General features: G+C 52.7%; 1 protein-coding gene across 3 annotated transcripts in view; it reads left to right on the top strand.

Annotated features, from left to right (window-relative positions):
• The window catches only part of TNR (tenascin R), a 112087-nt gene that overhangs the window by 49805 nt on the left and 44146 nt on the right, over window positions 1-18136 (top strand). For 2 of the 3 annotated variants that reach the window (XM_064148118.1, XM_064148120.1), the window contains exon 2: window positions 16205-16760. In XM_064148118.1, the coding sequence (XP_064004188.1) occupies window positions 16265-16760 (496 nt within the window). In that variant the 5' untranslated portion in view covers window positions 16205-16264. The remainder of the gene's footprint in view (window positions 1-16204; window positions 16761-18136) is intronic. The other variant, XM_064148119.1, reaches the window with a different exon arrangement.

The raw sequence follows: 18136 nt of genomic DNA, 5'->3' as shown, positions 1-18136 counted from the left end.
ATGCAAGGTGCTGAGTCAGCTTTCTGAGACACTGGGGAGCAAGGGACTTAATCCAGAGATTAATTTTGACCCCTTCATGAAAGAGGTTATATTGCATCACTGCCTGTCACAGGATCAGAGAATCAGTCAGGGTTGGGAGGGAGCACAAGGAGCAGCCAGTTCCAGCCCCCCTGCCATGCCCAGGGACACCCTACCCTAGAGCAGGCTGCACACAGCCTCAGCCAGCCTGGCCTTAAACACCTCCAGCCATGGGGCCTCAACCACCTCCCTGGGCAACCCATTCCAGCCTCTCACCACTCTCAGGCTCAACTTCCTCCTCACCTCCAGGCTGACTCTCCCCACCTCCAGCTTTGCTCCATTCCCCCCACTCCTGGCACTCCCTGACAGCCTCAAAAGTCCCTCCCCAGCTTTTTTGTAGCCCCCTTCAGATCCTGGAAGGCCACAAGAAGGTCACCTGGGAGCCTCCTCTGCTCCAGCCTGCACAGCCCCAACTCTTTCAGTCTGTGCTCACAGCAGAGCTGCTGCAGCCTCTGAGCATCCTCCTGGCCCTGCTCTGGACACACTCCAGCATCTCCACAGCCCTCCTGTAACAGGGGCTCCAGAACTGGATGCAGTAGGATAGAAAGAGTCTACTTCACCCTAAGTCTTACATCTCCATGCAGTTCCTCAGCATAAAACCAGATCTTAAATTGATTTTAAGTGCTCACTTGTGAACTGTCTAACCCCAACACTTACAGTTCTAGTGGGACAACTAAAGTGAGCAAACCCAAGGTCTAGCTCAAAAAACACCACAAAGCAGTGGGCTTGCTTCCAAGTTCCTGCACCCTGCACCATCTCCATGCTCAGTGAAACCATGTTTTGCATTTATATCCACTCTTTAACAAGGTACTTACCTATTATAGGGCAATAAAACCCAACCTGACTCAGATCTTCAGCTGGCACAAGCTCACGTTGGTTACAGCTATTTTCCCTTTCCAGGCATCCAGAAAAGGAGATTATTCACAGCTCTTCCACAGGAATGATAAATGGGGAGAGATATGCCCAGGTGTTCTGCCAAAGTCCAACAGAAGCAAGGCTACTTTTAATTGCTCCAGTAGAAACCATCACATCTTGCTGTACAAAGAAACCAAACCCAAAACACAGCCATAGAATCACAGAATCAAGCAGGTTGGAAGAGAGCTCCAAGCTCATCCAGTCCAGCCTAGCACCCAGCCCTGGCCAATCAGCCAGACCATGGCACTAAGTGCCTCAGCCAGGCTTGGCTTCAACACCTCCAGGGATGGCAACTCCACCACCTCCCAACCTCCTCAGCTCCAACACCCACTCAACATGGGAAGCCCTTAGGAGCAGCTGCTCCAGGAGGGGGCACAAGTCACTGTACTGGGAGCACAGTCTGATTCCTGGGGGCTCTGGGGCCATGCCCCAGCATCACTTGTTCCTCTGCCTTTAGCTCACACCTCCCACAAATCCTTGAGAGGTGACAACAAGACTCTGCTGGTGACCCCTTTTCCATGCTGAGGGAAAGTGTGCCCTCCCCCTTCTCCAGTGAGTGTTTCATTCCCTGGTCCTTGAGCTGCTCCTAAGTGGAAAGGCAGCACATCATGCTGCTGACACTTGCACTGCCCTGCAGCTCTCATACAATCATAGAATCAACCACCTTGGAAGAGACCTCCAGGCTCAGCCAGGCCAACCTAGCACCCAGCCCTGGCCAATCAACCAGGCCATGGCACTAAGTGCCCCAGCCAGGCTTGGCTTCAACACCTCCAGGGACAGCGACTCCACCACCTCCCTGGGCAGCCCATTCCAATGACAAATCACTCTTTCTATGGTGGTCTTAGGTTGAAGGTTGGACTCCAAGACACATGCCTTCAGACCCTGATTTCCCACCTAAGCATCTGAAGGTGTTCAAGAAATGTGTGGACATGGCACTTTGGGACAAGGTTTAATGGCCGTGGTGGTCTTAGATTGAATGATCTTGGAGGTCTCCTCCAACCAAAGCAATTCCCTGATCCTGTGATTTCAGAGGAAGTCTCCCTCTTATCAGGGCAGGAATCATAGAATCAAGGAAGTTGGAAGAGACCTCCAAGCTCAGCCAGCCCAATCTAGCACCCAGCCCTGGCCAACCAACCAGACCATGGCACTAAGTGCCTCAGCCAGGCTTGGCTTCAACACCTCCAGGCACAGCAACTCCACCACCTCCCTGGGCAGCCCATTCCAATGCCAATCACTCTCTCTGACAACAACTTCCTCCTGACATCCAGCCTAGGAATGGCCCTGGGATGAGAAAGTCACATCTCCCCGTGGGGCTGGAGTGCAGGTCACAGGGTGCAGCACCTTGGTGTTGTGGCAGCTGGCACCAGTACAGACTCAGAGCTGTAAGGCTCCTCTCAGCCCTGTGTCTGTGGAGGGTGTTAACCGCAGGAGCTTCCCTAAACACCACATCCTTAGAGCATCTCCCTGCTCCTGCACCGCCTGGAAAAGCCACCTCCTTTCCAGCCACACACAGGAGGCTCATCAGAAGTAAGAAAAGCCCCAGATTAACCTGTCTGACACAACAGCCTGTCACTGCCTGCTCTGCCTTCCCCACTACAGGAGCAAGCACCCATCATCCCCTTCATCCCCTCAGGGAGGGATCCATCCTGGCCCTGTCACACCCAGCCCAGCTGCTGGGTCAGAAAGAAGCTGTTATTACTGCAAACTCGAGATCCATTATTTATCAAATGAAGCCTCTGCAGCAGCACTACAATTAATTTCCCTGCTCCTGCTCTCTTTCCAAGGGGAGATGATAGAAATGACAGAAAAGGTTTGCAGGCTTCTCACGGTCTCTGCAGGGATCCAAGAGGCTCCCCAAAAGGGACCTGGGACAGGCAAGGAAAAATCACCCTCTAGCAACAGGCAGCTCCAGCGTGGCAGCTTTGCTCCAAGCCCAGATCTGTAGCACAAGTACCTGCTGCTGCTCTCAGGGAGAAAGGGCAAGGGGAAGGTGAGTAGAAAATGTCACTCAGTGGAGGGTTCAAACAGCACAGTCCCTGCTGCTGCCTGCCAGTCTCTTCTCCCAGGCAACCAGCAACAGACCAAGGGGACACAGTCTCAAGTTGTGCCAGGGGACACACACAACACCAAGGTGCTGCACCTGTGATCTGCACACCAGCCCTGGTCCAGCCCCCCGGGGGAGATGTGACTTTCTCATCCCAGGGCCATTCCTAGGCTGGATGTTAGGAGGAAGTTGTTGGCAGAGAGAGTGATTGGCATTGGAATGGGCTGCCCAGGGAGGTGGTGGAGCTGCTATCTGTGGACAGGTGTTGAAGCCAAGCCTGGCTGAGGCACTTAGTGCCATGGTCTGGTTGCTTGGCCAGGGCTGGGTGCTAGGTTGGGCTGGCTGAGCTTGGAGGTCTCTTCCAACATGTTTGAGTCTGTGCTCTAAACATGGTTGCACTGTTCACATGTGGTGATTTTATGGGGTGGTGGATGTCACAGGGCATCTCATTTCATCACACACTCCTTTGTCTTCATCAGTCCATACACTCAACCTGCACCAGGGCTGATGGGTGGTGGTGTTTTGGCAATGGAGCATCCCAAGCTGCGTCATTTGCTAAGCCCTGAGGAGGTCCAGGCTGACTCATAGATTCTAATGCAACATGACAGCCAAGTATCAACTACACAAGCATGAGAACCAGAGCTGAGTGCTGGGAGCAAACAGGGAATTAAAGTCTCCTGCCCATGGCTGAGTGTGATCTGAATCCAACCTGCTCTGGGTCTGTAGCATAACTGAGGTGGGATGAGGGTGCTGAAGTTGTTTAGCCTGGAGAAAAGGAGGCCCAGGGGTGACCTCATTGCTGTCTACAACTACCTGAAGGGAGGCTGTAGCCAGGTGGGGTTGGTCTCTTCTCCCAGACAACCAGCAACAGAACAAGGGGACACAGTCTCAAGTTGTGCTGGGGGAAGTCTAGGCTGGATGTTAGGAGGAAGTTGTTGGCAGAGAGAGTGATTGGCATTGGAATGGGCTGCCCAGGGAGGTGGTGGAGTCACCATCCCTGGAGGTGTTGAAGCCAAGCCTGGCTGAGGCACTTAGTGCCATGGTCTGGTTGAGTGGATAGGGCTGGGTGCTGGGTTGGCCTGGCTGAGCTTGGAAGTCTCTTCTTCTATGATTCTATGGAGGCTCTCGTGCTTGGATATGGTACCCTACCACCCTATCCTGCCTTATCCTCATACCCACAAATCCCTGCCTGTGCATGCCTGGACAGAAAGAGGAATGCTGCCAAGGTGGGAGTGGGAAGGGGTGGCAAAGCCATGGCTGTTGGAGAGGGAGAAGAAGGCAGGTCTGACAGACCTGAGCAGCAGCAGCACCTCTGCAACACTGCATGCCGGTTCCACACCAGACTCGTGTTCAGCTGGGTCCTACCTCACCCTCCAAAATTAATTACCAGCACCCCTGCTGAAGAGAAAACTGAAATCATATTTATTGTTATGCTTAGATTCCAGTTGCCATGTAATGAAGTGCTACCAGATAATTAAAGAGGATTTGGAGGGTGTTTATGCCCTGCGACGCTCTGTAATTACAGTTAATTCCTCCTTTATGGCTTCCAAGCACCTCCAGCAGAGCTCTGGGAGCTGCTGGGACAGGCAGAGCAACCACTGCAGGGCTCAGCAGTGCAGTGTCCAGCTTTAGCTCTGCAGGGTAGCACCTCAGGAATGTCTGGCCCTCGCCCAAAAATCTTGCTTTAGACTTTTAATCCCTCCCCAGGCACAGGGCAGGAGTGATGACCTCTAGAAACTCCCAGGAGCAAATGGTGATGCAGAGAGGAGCAGCAGGAGCCATCCCAGCCTCTGCCACCAGAGCCTCCCTTGTAAAACTGCTTTAACTCAACCCAAACCTGCTCTGGATCAATGTGAGGACGTTTCCTCTTGTCTTCTTGCTCATTCCTTGGGAGAAGAGACCAACACTCACCTCACTCCAGCCTCCTTTCAGGGAGTGGCAGAGAGTGAGACAGTCTCCTCTCAGCCTCCGTTTCTACAGGCTAAACAACCCCAGCTCCCTCACAAGACCTGTGCTCTAGAACCTCCACCAGCTTTGTTGCCCTTCTCTAGACCTGCTTCAGCACCTCAATGTCCTTCTTGTAGTGAGGGGGCCCAAGACTGAATCCAATACTCACAGAATGGCTTAGATTGGCAAAGCCCTCCAAGCTCATGCAGTCCAATCATTAGTTTCACACTGACAAGCCCTTGACCAAACCAAGTCCCTCAGCACAACATCTAAGCAGTATCAATCACTATGGTTGCAAAGGACCACCAGCATCATCCAGCCCAACCTTCATCCCAGCAGCCTTCATCACCAGACCATAGCCTCAAGCACCACATCCACTCACCTCTTAAACACCTCCAGGGATGGTGACTCCACCACCTCCCTGGGCAGCCTGTTCCAGTGCCTGACCACCTGCTCAGGAAAGAACTTCCTCCCAACAGCCAACCTAAACCTGCCCTGGCACAACTTGAGGCCATTTCCTCTTGTCCTATCACTAGGAACTGGGGAGAAGAGAGCAGCTGCAGCCTCACTATAACCTCCTTTTAGGTAACTGTAGAGGGCAATAAGGTCCCCTCTCAGCCTCCTCTTCTCCAGACTAAGCACCCCCAGCTCCCTCAGCCACTCCTCATAGGTGATGTTTGCCAGAGCTCTCCCCAGCCTCTTCACCTTTCTCTGCACCTGCTCCAAGGTACAGCCTCACCAATGCTGAGTACAGTGAGACAACACTGCCCTGGTCCTGCTGGCCACACTATTGCTGATCCAGATCAGGATGCCCTTGACCTTCTTGGCCACTTGGGCACATGCTGGCTCATGTTCAGACAGCTGTCAGCCAACCCTCCCCAGGTCCTTTTCAGACTCCAAGATCATCAAGTTCATCTTAGTTGCACCATGGTCTAGTTGACTGGACAGGGCTGGGTGGTCTGGCTGAGCTTGGAGGTCTCTTCCAACCTGGTTGATTCTATGATCTTCTGTGATTGTTGGCATGCAGCTTGTGCCTGCATCTCAACATTGCCCACAGATCACACAGGCTGGTTGATCACTCAGCAGCTAGGCCACTGCCCTAGCCAGTGCTAATGGCTTTCATGATGGAATTCAAAGCCAGGTTGGATGAGGCCTTGAGCAATCTGCTCTAGCAAAAGGTGTCCCTGCCAGTGTCAGGGGAGTTTGAGCTAGGTGAGATCTTTATGGTCTCTTCCATGAATCTATGGGTCAGGTGTTCCCCTTGGCTCTTGGTGCAAAATCAGGTGTCTGCCTCTGTTAGCTGGTGACACAAGGGAATGCTGCACTGAGCAATTCTGTTTCATGGCATGTGGTTGAGCACAGCCACGTTGGAGGGGCAGCTGAGAACATACACAGAATGGATGTGGATATATCGAGATGCAAACAGCTCAAGAGCCCAGTTCACCCAGTAAAATTCTGGGATGGGCTTGGATTAGAGCCAGCACCCTTGCAGAAATGAGATTCACCCTGGGCTTTGCAAAGGAGGGAAGGGGAGGCAGCAGTCAAACCAGACAATATGAAGCCACTCACTTCAGAGCCACAGAATGCATTGGGTTGGAAGAGGCCCTCAAAGATCATCTTGCCCAACCTCCCAGCAGTGAGCAGGAACACCTCCAACTGGAACAGGCTGCTCAAAGACACAATGAGTCTGATCTTGAATGTCTACAGGAATGGAGTCACAACCACTTCTTCCTAATGCCTAACCTATATCTATCCTGCTCCAGTCTCAAGCCATTGCTCCTTGTGCTATCACTACAAGCCCTTCTAAACAGTCCCTCCCCAGCCTTCCTATAGACTTGCTTCAGGTATTGAAGTACAGCTATAAAGTCTCCCCAGAGCCCAAATTCTTTCAGCCAATTGCCCCTTGTGCTATCACTACAAGCTCTTCTAAACAGTCCTTCCCCAGCCTTCCTATGGGTTCATTTCAGGTATTAAAGTACAGCTATAAAGTCTCCCCAGAGCCCATATTCTTTCAGCCCATTGCCCCTTGTCCTATCACTACAAGCCCTTCTAAACAGTCCCTCCCCAGCCTTCCTATGGGGTCACTTCAGATATTGAAGTACAGCTATAAAGTCTCCCCAGAGCCTTCTCTTCTCCAGGCTGAACAGCCTCAATTCTTTCAGCCCATTGCCCCTTGTCCTATCACTACAAGCCCTTCTAAACAGTCCCTCTCCAGCCTTCCTACAGGTTCACTTCAGGTATTGAAGTAGAGCTATAAAGTCTCCCCAGAGCCTTCTCTTCTCCAGGCTGAACAGCCCCCATTCTTTCAGCCTATCTTCACAGGAGAGGTGCTCCAGCCCTCTGATCATCTCTGTGGCCCTCCACTGGGCCCACCCCAGCAGGTCCATGTCTCTTGTGCTGAGGGCCCTAGAGCTGGGCACTGTACTCCAGGTGAGGTCTCATCTCACTGGAGCAGAGCAGAGTGGCAGAATCACCTCTCTTGACCTGCAGACCACCCTCCTGTTGATGCAGCCCAAGGTGTGATTGGCTTGGGCTGCGAGCACACATTGTTGGCTCATGTCCAGTTTTTCATCCACCATAGAATCAACCAAGTTGGAAGAGACTTCCAAGATCATCCAGTCCAACCTAGCACCCAGCCCTATCCAGTCATCTAGACCATGGCACTAAGTGCCTCAGCCAGTCTTTTCTTGAGCACCCCCAGGGATGGTGACTCCACCACCTCCCTGGGCAGCCCATTCCACTCCAGTACCTCCCAAACGTTTTTCTGCAGGGCTGCTCTCAATTCCATCATCCCCCCACAGCCTGTCCTGACCTAGGTACTGTACCTTGCACTTTGGGCTTGTCTTCAGCCCACCTCTCCAGCCTGCCCAGGTGCCTCTGCCTAGCATCTTGTCCTTCACCCTTACCACCTGCGCCGCTCCGCTCGCTACCAGCCGCATTTGAGCTTTTACCTGTTCATGTGAAAATGAAAGGAGATTCCCCCTGAAACCTCTGTGCTGAGCTGCTGCCTGCTTTCCAGTGGGAGCACAGGGAGGTTATTGATATATGCCATGGCAATTCAATAAAAGAATATGTAGTGAAAGCAAGTTATAACGTGGGCTGCAGCCACAGAGGCGTGCGGGAGTTATTAAGCTGGCAGCATTTGCAGGCAGTTAGGGGGAACTATAGATTTCTTCCTCCACATTGAGGCAAGGAACACTGGGGAGAACATCAAAGTATTTCATCCTTAAAGATGTAATTAGTCAGCTGGGTGAAAACTCTTCCCCTTCCAATGGCTGCATGGTGGTGGCATGGAATGACTCCCTTGGGTTTCTCTGGCACGGTGTTAGGTTTGGTCCTCATCACTCACAGAATCCTAGAATTGCTTTGGTTGGAAGAGATCTCTAAGACCATCAAGTACAGCTGTGTGATTTGAGGCTGTTCCCTTTCATCCCATCACCTGATATTAGGGAGAAGAGAGAGAATCATAGAATTGCTTTGGTTGGAAGAGGCCTCTAAGACCATCAAGTACAGCTGTCAAGCTAACACCACCACGGCTGTTAAACCATGCCCCAGAGTGCCATGTCTAGGTGTTTTCTTAACACCTCCAGAGATGGAGGTGAGGAGGAAGTTGTTGAGCCTGAGAGTGGTGAGAGGCTGGAAGGGGTTGCCCAGGGAGGTGGTTGAGGCCCCATGGCTGGAGGTGTTTAAGGCCAGGCTGGCTGAGGCTGTGGCCAGGCTGCTCTAGGGTAGGGTGTCCCTGCCTATTGCAGAGGGGTTGGAACTGGCTGATCCCTGTGGTCCCTTCCAACCCTGACTGATTCTATGAATCACAGAATTGCTTTGGTTGGAGAGACCTCTAAGATCATCAAGTACAGCTGTCAACCTAACACCACCATGGCTGTTAAACCATGTCCCAAAGTGCCATGTCTATGTGTTTTCTGAACACCTCCAGAGATGGGGACTCCACCACCTCCCTGGGCAGCCTGTTCCAATGCCTGACCACTCTTGGAGGAAAGCAATTTTCCCTAACATTCAAGCTAAGCTTCCCCTGGTGTGATTTGAGGCTGTTCCCTTTCCTCCTATCACCTGATATTAGGGAGAAGAGATGGACACTCATCTCACTCCAACCTCATTTGAGGGAGCTGTAGAAAGCAATGAGGTCTCCCCTCAGCCTCCTCTTCTCCAGACTAAACAATCCCAGTTCTCTCAGCCACTCCTCTGGCCTTCAACTCAGCAGAGCTACAAGGAATTTGATGCTTCACTCCTCTGAGCTTTACATCTCCTCTAATTCCCCCAAGAGCCAGTGACAGGCTGTGTTTAGAGAGGAGAACAAGGATTGCAATTAGGCAGAGGGTGCAGGAGGGGTTGCTCAGGGAGACAACTCTGATTGCACATAGCAAGGACCTACAGTCTGCGGTGAAGCCCAGGGAGCTAAGGCAGTAAAAGCCTTTCTAAGCAGCTGAATTTCACATCAGCAGGATTGAAATAACTAGAGCCAGTGCTCTTCCTCCTGCCAAAAGCTGCAGGAGGGAATCAGGCCTGCAGGACATGCTGCATCTCTTCATCTGCCCAGGAGGGTCCTGCTGGTGCAAATCGCCCTCACGATACCAAATGTGCTGCAGTTTGAAGCTGCTGAGGAGCTGACCCAATTCTTTCCACTCTGTCTCAGCTAGTGGCTGATGCAAAGCAAGTGCTTTCCAGAGAGATGGGCAAAGCACAACAGTTTCTCATCAGGTCAAGAGTCAAAGCAAGGTGTGCACTTCCAGAGAATCATAGAATGGTTTGGGTTGGAACTCATCTTTAAAGGTCAGCCAGCTCCAGCCTGTCCTGCCATGAGCAGGAACATCTTCAACCAGATCAAGTTTCACAAAGCCCTATCCAGCTCGGCCTGGAATGTTTCCAGGGATGGGGCATCCACTGGGCAACCAATTCCTGTATCTCACCACCCTCACAGTGAAGAATCATAGAATCAACCAGGTTGGAAGAGACCTCCAAGCTCAGCCAGCCCAACCTAGCACCCAGCCCTGGCCAAGCAACCAGACCATGGCACTAAGTGCCTCAGCCATGCTTGGCTTCAACACCTCCAGGCACAGAGACTCCACCACCTCCCTGGACAGCCCATTCCAATGCCAATCACTCTCTCTGCCAACAGCTTCCTCCTAACATCCAGTCTAGACCTCCCCTGACACAACTTCAGACTCTGTCCCCTTCTTCTGTTGCTGCTTGCCTGGCAGCAGAGCCCAACCCCACCTGGCTACAGCCTCCCTTCAGGGAGCTGCAGACAGCAATGAGCTCTGCCCTGAGCCTCCTCTGCTGCAGGCTGCACACCCCCAGCTCCCTCAGCCTCTCCTCACAGGGCTCTGCTCCAGGCCCCTCCCCAGCCTTGCTGCCCTTCTCCAAACACCTTCCAGCACCTCAACATCTCTCTTGAATTGAGGGGCCCAGAACTGGACACAGCACTCCAGGGGTGGCCTGAGCAGTGCTGAGCACAGGGGCACAAGAACCTCCCTTGTCCTGCTGCCCACACTGCTCCTGAGCCAGCCCAGGATGCCATTGGCTCTGCTGCCCACCTGGGCACTGCTGCCTCAGCTTCAGCTCCTCTCTCCCAGCACCCCCAGCTCCCTCTCTGCCTGCCTGCTCTCAGCCACTCTGGCCCCAGCCTGTAGTGCTGCTTGGGGTTGTTGTGGCCAAAGTGCAGAACCCTGCACTTGGCCTTGTTCAGTCTCATCCCATTGGCCTCTGCCCACCCATCCAGCCTGGCCAGGTCCCTCTGCAGGGCTCTCCTACCCTCCAACAGCTCCACACCTGCTCCTAGCTTGGTGTCATCTGCAAACTGAGTGATGCTGGACTCAATCCCCTGCTCCAGATCATCAGTATAGATATTGAACAGGACTGGGCCCAGCACTGATCCTTGGGGATCTTCTTCCTTACATCTAACTTCATTTTATCTTCTTCCACTTTTCTGTGCACAAGACCTTATCTGCCACAGCTTGTGGACTGTGGTACCCAAGAGTGATTTGAACATGGAATCCATAATGATGTTGAGCCATCTATAGCTGGCTCTAAACCAACAGGTACCACTGCACCTTCTGCTGGAGGTCTGAAAAAGAGCTTCACAGCTTTCAGTCCACCTCAATTTCTCAGCTGTGTGGTCACCTTGAAATTAACAGTGTATGGCTACGAAGCCAACCAGGAACACCAGAGAGCCAAAGTCCCTTCCCTATGAGCTCAGATAGAAGGAAGAAAGCTGCACAGGCTGTGTCACACCACAGCATGGAGCAGGCACCAGGCGCACTAAGTGCTTAAACACATCTAGGGGCAGTTTGGGAGCCCTGAAAATCATAGAATCAGGTTGGAAGGGACCACAAGGAGCAGCCAGTTCCAACCCCCCTGCCATGCCCAGGGACACCCTACCCTAGAGCAGCCTGGCCACAGCCTCAGCCAGCCTGGCCCCAAACACCTCCAGCCATGGGGCCTCAACCACCTCCCTGGGCAACCCATTCCAGCCTCTCACCACTCTCAGGCTCAACAACTTCCTCCTCACATCCAGCCTCACTCTCCCCACCTCCAGCTTTGCTCCACTCCCCCCAGTCCTGCCACTCCCTTACGGCCTAAAAAGTCCCTCCCCAGCTTTTTTGTAGCCCCCTTCAGATCCTGGAAGGCCACAAGAAGGTCACCTGGGAGCCTCCTCTGCTCCAGCCTGCACAGCCCCAACTCTTTCAGTCTGTGCTCACAGCAGAGCTGCTGCAGCCTCTGAGCATCCTCCTGGCCCTGCTCTGGACACACTCCAGCATCTCCACAGCCCTCTTTAGGATAGGAACTCCAGAACTGGATGCAGTACTGCAGGTGGGGTCTCAGCAGAGCAGAGCAGAGGAGGAGAATCACCTCCCTGGCCCTGCTGGCCACACTTCTGCTGCTGCAGCCCAGGCTCTGCTTGGCTTTCTGGGCTGCAAGTGCAGATCTAGCAGTAACTTGCTTGGGTGGTTTGTTTTTTTTTTTTTGTTGGTAGGCTTATTGGAAACCTCCAAAACACCTTTTAGATTCAAAAGCTCAAGTAATACATTGGAGGCTTCTCACCTGCTTCATACACCACTGTGCTCCAGGCTCGCTCTCACCATTAGCAACAGCTGGGAACAAATCCATTGCAGTGATCGGACTCCTGCCAGCTCGGCTTTGTCAGAGAGCACATCACAGCTCCAACCAGCCAGCCCTGACACAGCTTGGGGACAGCTGTTAGCCAATATCCACCTGCTTCTGCTGTGCTGAGGAAGCAGGCAGCAAATTCTTTTTCTTCATGATTTGTTGGTGGGCAAGAAGGATGAATAGAGTCATAGAATCAACCAGGCTGGAAGGGACCTCCAAGCTCATCCAGTCCAACCTAGCACCCAGCCCTGGCCAAGCAACCAGACCATGGCACTAAGTGCCTCAGCCAGGCTTGGCTTCAACACCTCCAGGCACAGAGACTCCACCACCTCCCTGGGCAGCCCATTCCAATGCCAATCACTCTCTCTGACAACAACTTCCTCCTAACATCCAGCCTAGACCTCCCCTGGCACAACTTGAGACTGTGTCCCCTTCTTCCGTTGCTGCTTGCCTGGCAGCAGAGCCCAACCCCACCTGGCTACAGCCTCCCTTCAGGGAGCTGCAGACAGCAATGAGCTCTGCCCTGAGCCTCCTCTGCTGCAGGCTGCACACCCCCAGCTCCCTCAGCCTCTCCTCACAGGGCTGTGCTCCAGGCCCCTCAACAGCTTCATCATCATCCTCTGGACACCTTCCAGTACCTCAACATCTCTCTTGAATTGAGGAGCCCAGAACTGGACACAGCACTCCAGGGGTGGCCTGAGCAGTGCTGAGCACAGGGGCAGAAGAACCTCCCTTGTCCTGCTGCCCACACTGCTCCTGAGCCAGCCCAGGATGCCATTGGCTCTGCTGCCCACCTGGGCACTGCTGCCTCAGCTTCAGCTCCTCTCTCCCAGCACCCCCAGCTCCCTCTCTGCCTGCCTGCTCTCAGCCACTCTGTTCCCAGCCTGTAGTGCTGTTGCTCCCCCCAAGAAAATGCTGCCACACCATTAATGATTTTCTTGGTGCAGCTGCTCTCAGCATCACCACACGTGGGATCCCTTTTGCATTCCCAGCACCAAGCTCTCACATGGATACAGCCCATCAGCAAAATGTAAAAATAGCTGAAAATGTATAATTAGAGTGGATGAGTTCAGGATTTAATAAGGGTTTTGTTTCTGACTCTTCTTTCTCTGGCCCATAAGACACAAATCCTGGATGGAGAGAGGCCCTTTGGGAAGGAAAGAGAGGGCTTTGCTGTGGGTTATGCTTGGCAAAAGCCTTCAAATATTTCCCTCAGTTTGATGTTGTGTTTTGTTATTGAGCACCACATGGAAACTGCAGCAGATTGATTCCTTTTTCACAGCTCCCCAAAGTTGGAGGCGAGAGCTCTGCGCCTGCCAAGCTTCATAATTAACTTTAATAACTCTTTAATTTGAACTTTAATTCAAACGTGCCTGGTTCTGGGGAACTGCAGGTGAAAAAAAAGAGAGAGAGAGAGAGAGAGAGAGAGAAAGAAACAAACAACAAAAAAAAACCTCAACAGGCAAAGCAAAACAAAAGAAACCAACTCTGGTAAAAATAAAGCAGCAGCCCTGAGGTTACACAGTGCTAAAGGCAAGTGGAGATGAAAAGCCCTGCCCTAGGCATGAGTGGATGGAGAGGAGCTGCCCCAGAGTGAAGGCAAGCTCCAAGCTGAAAGCTCAGCCTGCTTATAGAGCCCCAGCTGGGAGGTTTGTCCAGTGCCACCTGGGGATGGATGGACAGAAGCCACCAGGAACACCACCAGCTTGGAGGTTTATCAGAATTCATTTTTCCCTCATGCAACTAATTTTATGTGTCAAGCAACCAAGGGAATTTGCTTCTTTTTCCCCTCACACACAGAGAAAACAAAAGCAGATAGTCCTGGACCTGTTTACCCAACTCAATGGCTTTGTTGTTATCCATGGGCAGCGTGAGCTGGGCTGGGAAGTGCTAGGAGGAGAGGAGGACAAGGGATCTGAAGCAGGAATGTTAATGCAACTTCTCCTCCCCAGCAGGCAAGCCTCAAACTGTGAGACCTTTCATACAGCCCCAGAGCTCTGCCAGCCAAGCCCCTGCATCAGCCCACCCTGGCTGAGCTCATGTTGATGAGGTGCTTTAGGGAAAAGCAAATCATTGACAGGAGGGGAAGGAGACAAAGCAAGAGCAGAGAGGGAATGGAGATTGACAGAACCTGGGAACACATCCACAAATTTGGCAGGGCTTCAGAACTGTCAGCCCAAGATTCCAGGAAGAAGTCGTGGGTTAATAGGGATTTATTGCTCAAACCATCTGCTGTGGTTTGGAGGACATCAAAAAAGCAAGTGAATCTGCTTTAGCAGCAAGGGGGTTGGAATAGAGAACTTCCAAAGGTCCCTTCCAGCCTCTACCATTCTGTAAATCCATGAGCATCCTCCTCCAGCCTTGCAGGAGCCCAAGGATTTAGCCTGCTTTGAGATGGGGGTGGCTCAAACCAGGAGGACTTGGAGGAGTCTCCATCTCTGGAGTTGTTCAAAGCTCACCTGAACACAACCCTGTGCAGCCAGGACTAACTGATTCTGCTCTGGTTGGAGGGAGGTGTGGGGACTACATCACAGAATCACAGAGATGTTGAGGCTGCAAGAGGCCTCTCAGATCACCAAGTCCAACCACTCACCTAGAGCTCACAACCCCATGGCTACTGCTAAGCCACTACCATTAAAACATGTCACATAGAATCATAGAATCAGCCAGGTTGGAAGAGACCTCCAAGCTCAGCCAGTCCAACCTAGCACCCAGCCCTATCCAGTCAACCAGACCATGGCACTAAGTGCCTCAGCCAGGTTTGGCTTCAACACCTCCAGGCACAGAGACTCCACCACCTCCCTGGGCAGCCCATTCCAATGCCAATCGCTCTCTCTGACAACAACTTCCTCCTAACATCCAGCCTAGACCTGCCCTGGCACAACTTGAGACTCTGTCCCTTCTTCTGTTGCTGCTTGCCTGGCAGCAGAGCCCAACCCCACCTGGCTACAGCCTCCCTTCAGGGAGCTGTAGACAGCAATGAGCTCTGCCCTGAGCCTCCTCTTCCCCAGGCTGCACACCCCCAGCTCCCTCAGCTTGTCATCATAGCACAGGTGCTCCAAATGCTGATCATTTTCATGGTCCTCCTCTGGACTCACTCCATCAGGTCCATGTCCTTCCTATAGAGAGGGCTCCAGAGCTGGATGGGATGCAGTAACCCAGGTGAGGTCTCAACAGAGCAGAGCAAAGTGACAGAATCCCCTCTCTGGATCTGCTGGCAACACTACTTTTGATGTAGCCCACAATGCCATTGGCCTGCTGGGCTGCAAGCTCACACTGCCTGCTCACATCCAGCTTCTCACCCATCAGCACCCACAAGTCCTTTTCCACAGGGCTGCATTCTATCACCTCCCCCCCAGCTGCATTGATAGTGAGGATTGTTCTGGCCCAAGGCTGACAGCCACTTGATGGCCCTGCCCCAAGAGTGGCTGTCAATGGCTCCATGTCCAAGTGGAGGCCAGTGACAAGTGGAGTCCCTCAGAGATCAGTCCTGGGGCCAGCTTTGTTCAGCATCTTTGTGGGTGCCATGGACAGTGGCACTGAGTGCCCCCATTCCAAGAGGGATGTGGAGATGCTGGAGCATGTCAGAGAAGGGCCACGAGGATGCTCAGAGGCTGCAGCAGCTCTGCTGTGAGCACAGACTGAAAGAGTTGGGGCTGTGCAGGCTGGAGCAGAGGAGGCTCCCAGGTGACCTTCTTGTGGCCTGCCAGCATCTGAAGGGGGCTACAAAAAAGCTGGGGAGGGACTTTTTAGGCAATCAGGGAGTGACAGGACTGGGGGGAATGGAGCAAAGCTGGAGGTGGGTAGGTTCAGGCTGGATGTGAGGAGGAAGTTGTTGAGCCTGAGAGTGGTGAGAGGCTGGAATGGGTTGCCCAGGGAGGTGGTTGAGGCCCCATGGCTGGAGGTGTTTGAGGCCAGGCTGGCTGAGGCTGTGGGCAGCCTCCTCTAGGGTAGGGTGTCCCTGGGCATGGCAGGGATTGGAACTGGCTGCTCCTTGTGGTCCCTTCCAACCCTGACTGATTCTGTGATTCTCTCTACACCAAGCACAGTTTCAGGTCTAACACCAACCATGTTCTTTTTCTTCCATGTCCCTAGGTCCTCCTCACCCTTAACTGACCAAGGCTGGCTTAGAAGGTGCTTTCCTTTCCCAAAAAAATGGGGACTGACAGTGAAAACCCTGTCCTGAGAAAAGTGCTCATCAGCTTCAACTTGCTTCTGCTGGGCACCATCCTCAAGCCTTACGAGTGCCGGCTGGATGCGACAACAGAACCATCTGGAAGGCCAGCAGTGGATGAGGGAGGTGGCCTTGCCAACTGCAGTCCACCTACCAAAGAGCAGCCAATGGTCTTCCATCACATCTACAACATCAACATCCCCCTGGACAGCTGCTGCTCATCCGTGCTCAAGTCTTCGGGCGAGGAGGTGAGTTCCGAAGACGACCGGCTGGCAGAGTACACGGAGCAGACCTCCGACAGCGAGAGCCAGGTCACCTTCACCCACAAGATAAACCTGCCCAAGCAGGCCTGCAAGTGCTCCACCTCCCTCCCGTCCCTACAGGAGCTGCTGAGCAGGATCGAGATGCTGGAGAGGGAGGTCTCCATGCTCCGGGACCAATGCAACTCCAATTGCTGCCAAGAAAACGCAGCCACAGGTAGTACTGCGACCCTGTTAGCTCTTGCTGGGGACTGAGGGCTCAAGCCAAAGGCAGGAGGCATAAAGGCAAACCTGGTGATGCCACTCAGAGTGGTGACAGGGGGAGACCTCTGTTCACTCATGGTGTGGCCCTAGCTTTAAGGGAAAAGATTGGCTTAGGTCCCCCAAGGCAAGAAGAGCTCTGGGAGGGATTTAATCACCTGAATCCTAATGCCCCACTGCAGAGACCCCATAATAGCCAGAGCTAAAACCTCATTACAGCCAAAATAAGGAGAGCAGGATCATCTCACAGAATCAACCAGGTTGAAAGAGACCTCCAAGATCATCCAGTCCAACCTATCCCCCAGTCCAACCTATCTCCCAACCCTGCAGGCTTTGCACAGCTGTTAAAGATCTGCCACTGCTTATGGGATGCAGCTGCCGCTCTCCTAAGCCACCCCTGAGCTGAAGATAGCAATGTGCAGTGAAACCTCCTTGTCCTCTCTGTAGGAGGAAAGAATTGCAGATGAAAAGTTGACTTCATCAAAATAATACAAGTACAGAAATAAGTTAAAGTCATACCATGGTTGGAAGGGATCCTTAAAGGCCTGCAGCTGGGACAGGTTGCTCAGAGCACCACACTGGGATGGGAATAGCATTGGAACAGGCTGCCCAGGGAGGCATTCAGGAAGCATGTGGTACCTGGGGACACAGTTTAGTGGCCATGGGAGTGTTAGGTTGGTGGTTGGACTCGATGATCACAGTACCACAGTATCAACAAGGTTGGAAGAGACCTCATTGATCATCAAGTCCAACCCATTACCACAATTCTCAAGGCTAGACCATGGCACCAAGTGCCATGATCTTGCAGGTCCTCTCAGACTGGAATGATTCCATGCTCTACATGGCTTTTAAATCCCTCCAGAGGTAACAATGCTACCCACTACTTCCCTGGGCAGCCTGTTGCAGGCTTTGACAGCCCTTTTGGGGAAGAAGAATTAAGACAACACTGAAACCATGTGTGTGCTGGCAGTGTGCGTGCCAAGCAAAGGTTAAAACCACACAGTGAAGACAGTGGGAGAGCCCAGGTTCAAAGGAATTCATCTGAAGCTCTGATGGGCCTATTTGGGTTACTTGCAACATAGGCAGACAGGCCATTAAACATTCATGGCTTGGTGGAGTCTCCTCTCTGCTTGCAGATGTGCTGAGCTAAAAGTGGAGTCCTTCCACTCATTTTTAACCAGAGCTGCTTTCAATTCACCACACAGCAAAAGAGATCAGGATCCCTACCCCACTTCCCCAAGGAAGCCAGGCTCCCCCAGCACACTCCCAGGCATCTTCTCTCCACTTTTGATGAAGTAACTGGAGGCTTAGATCTGACAGGATCCTGATCAG

This window comes from Pogoniulus pusillus, chromosome 8 (genome assembly GCF_015220805.1).
Source record: "Pogoniulus pusillus isolate bPogPus1 chromosome 8, bPogPus1.pri, whole genome shotgun sequence".
NCBI classification, from domain to species: Eukaryota; Metazoa; Chordata; class Aves; order Piciformes; family Lybiidae; genus Pogoniulus; species Pogoniulus pusillus.
Note: the sequence above shows the minus strand (reverse complement) of the source record. Positions and strands in the feature narration are given on the sequence as shown.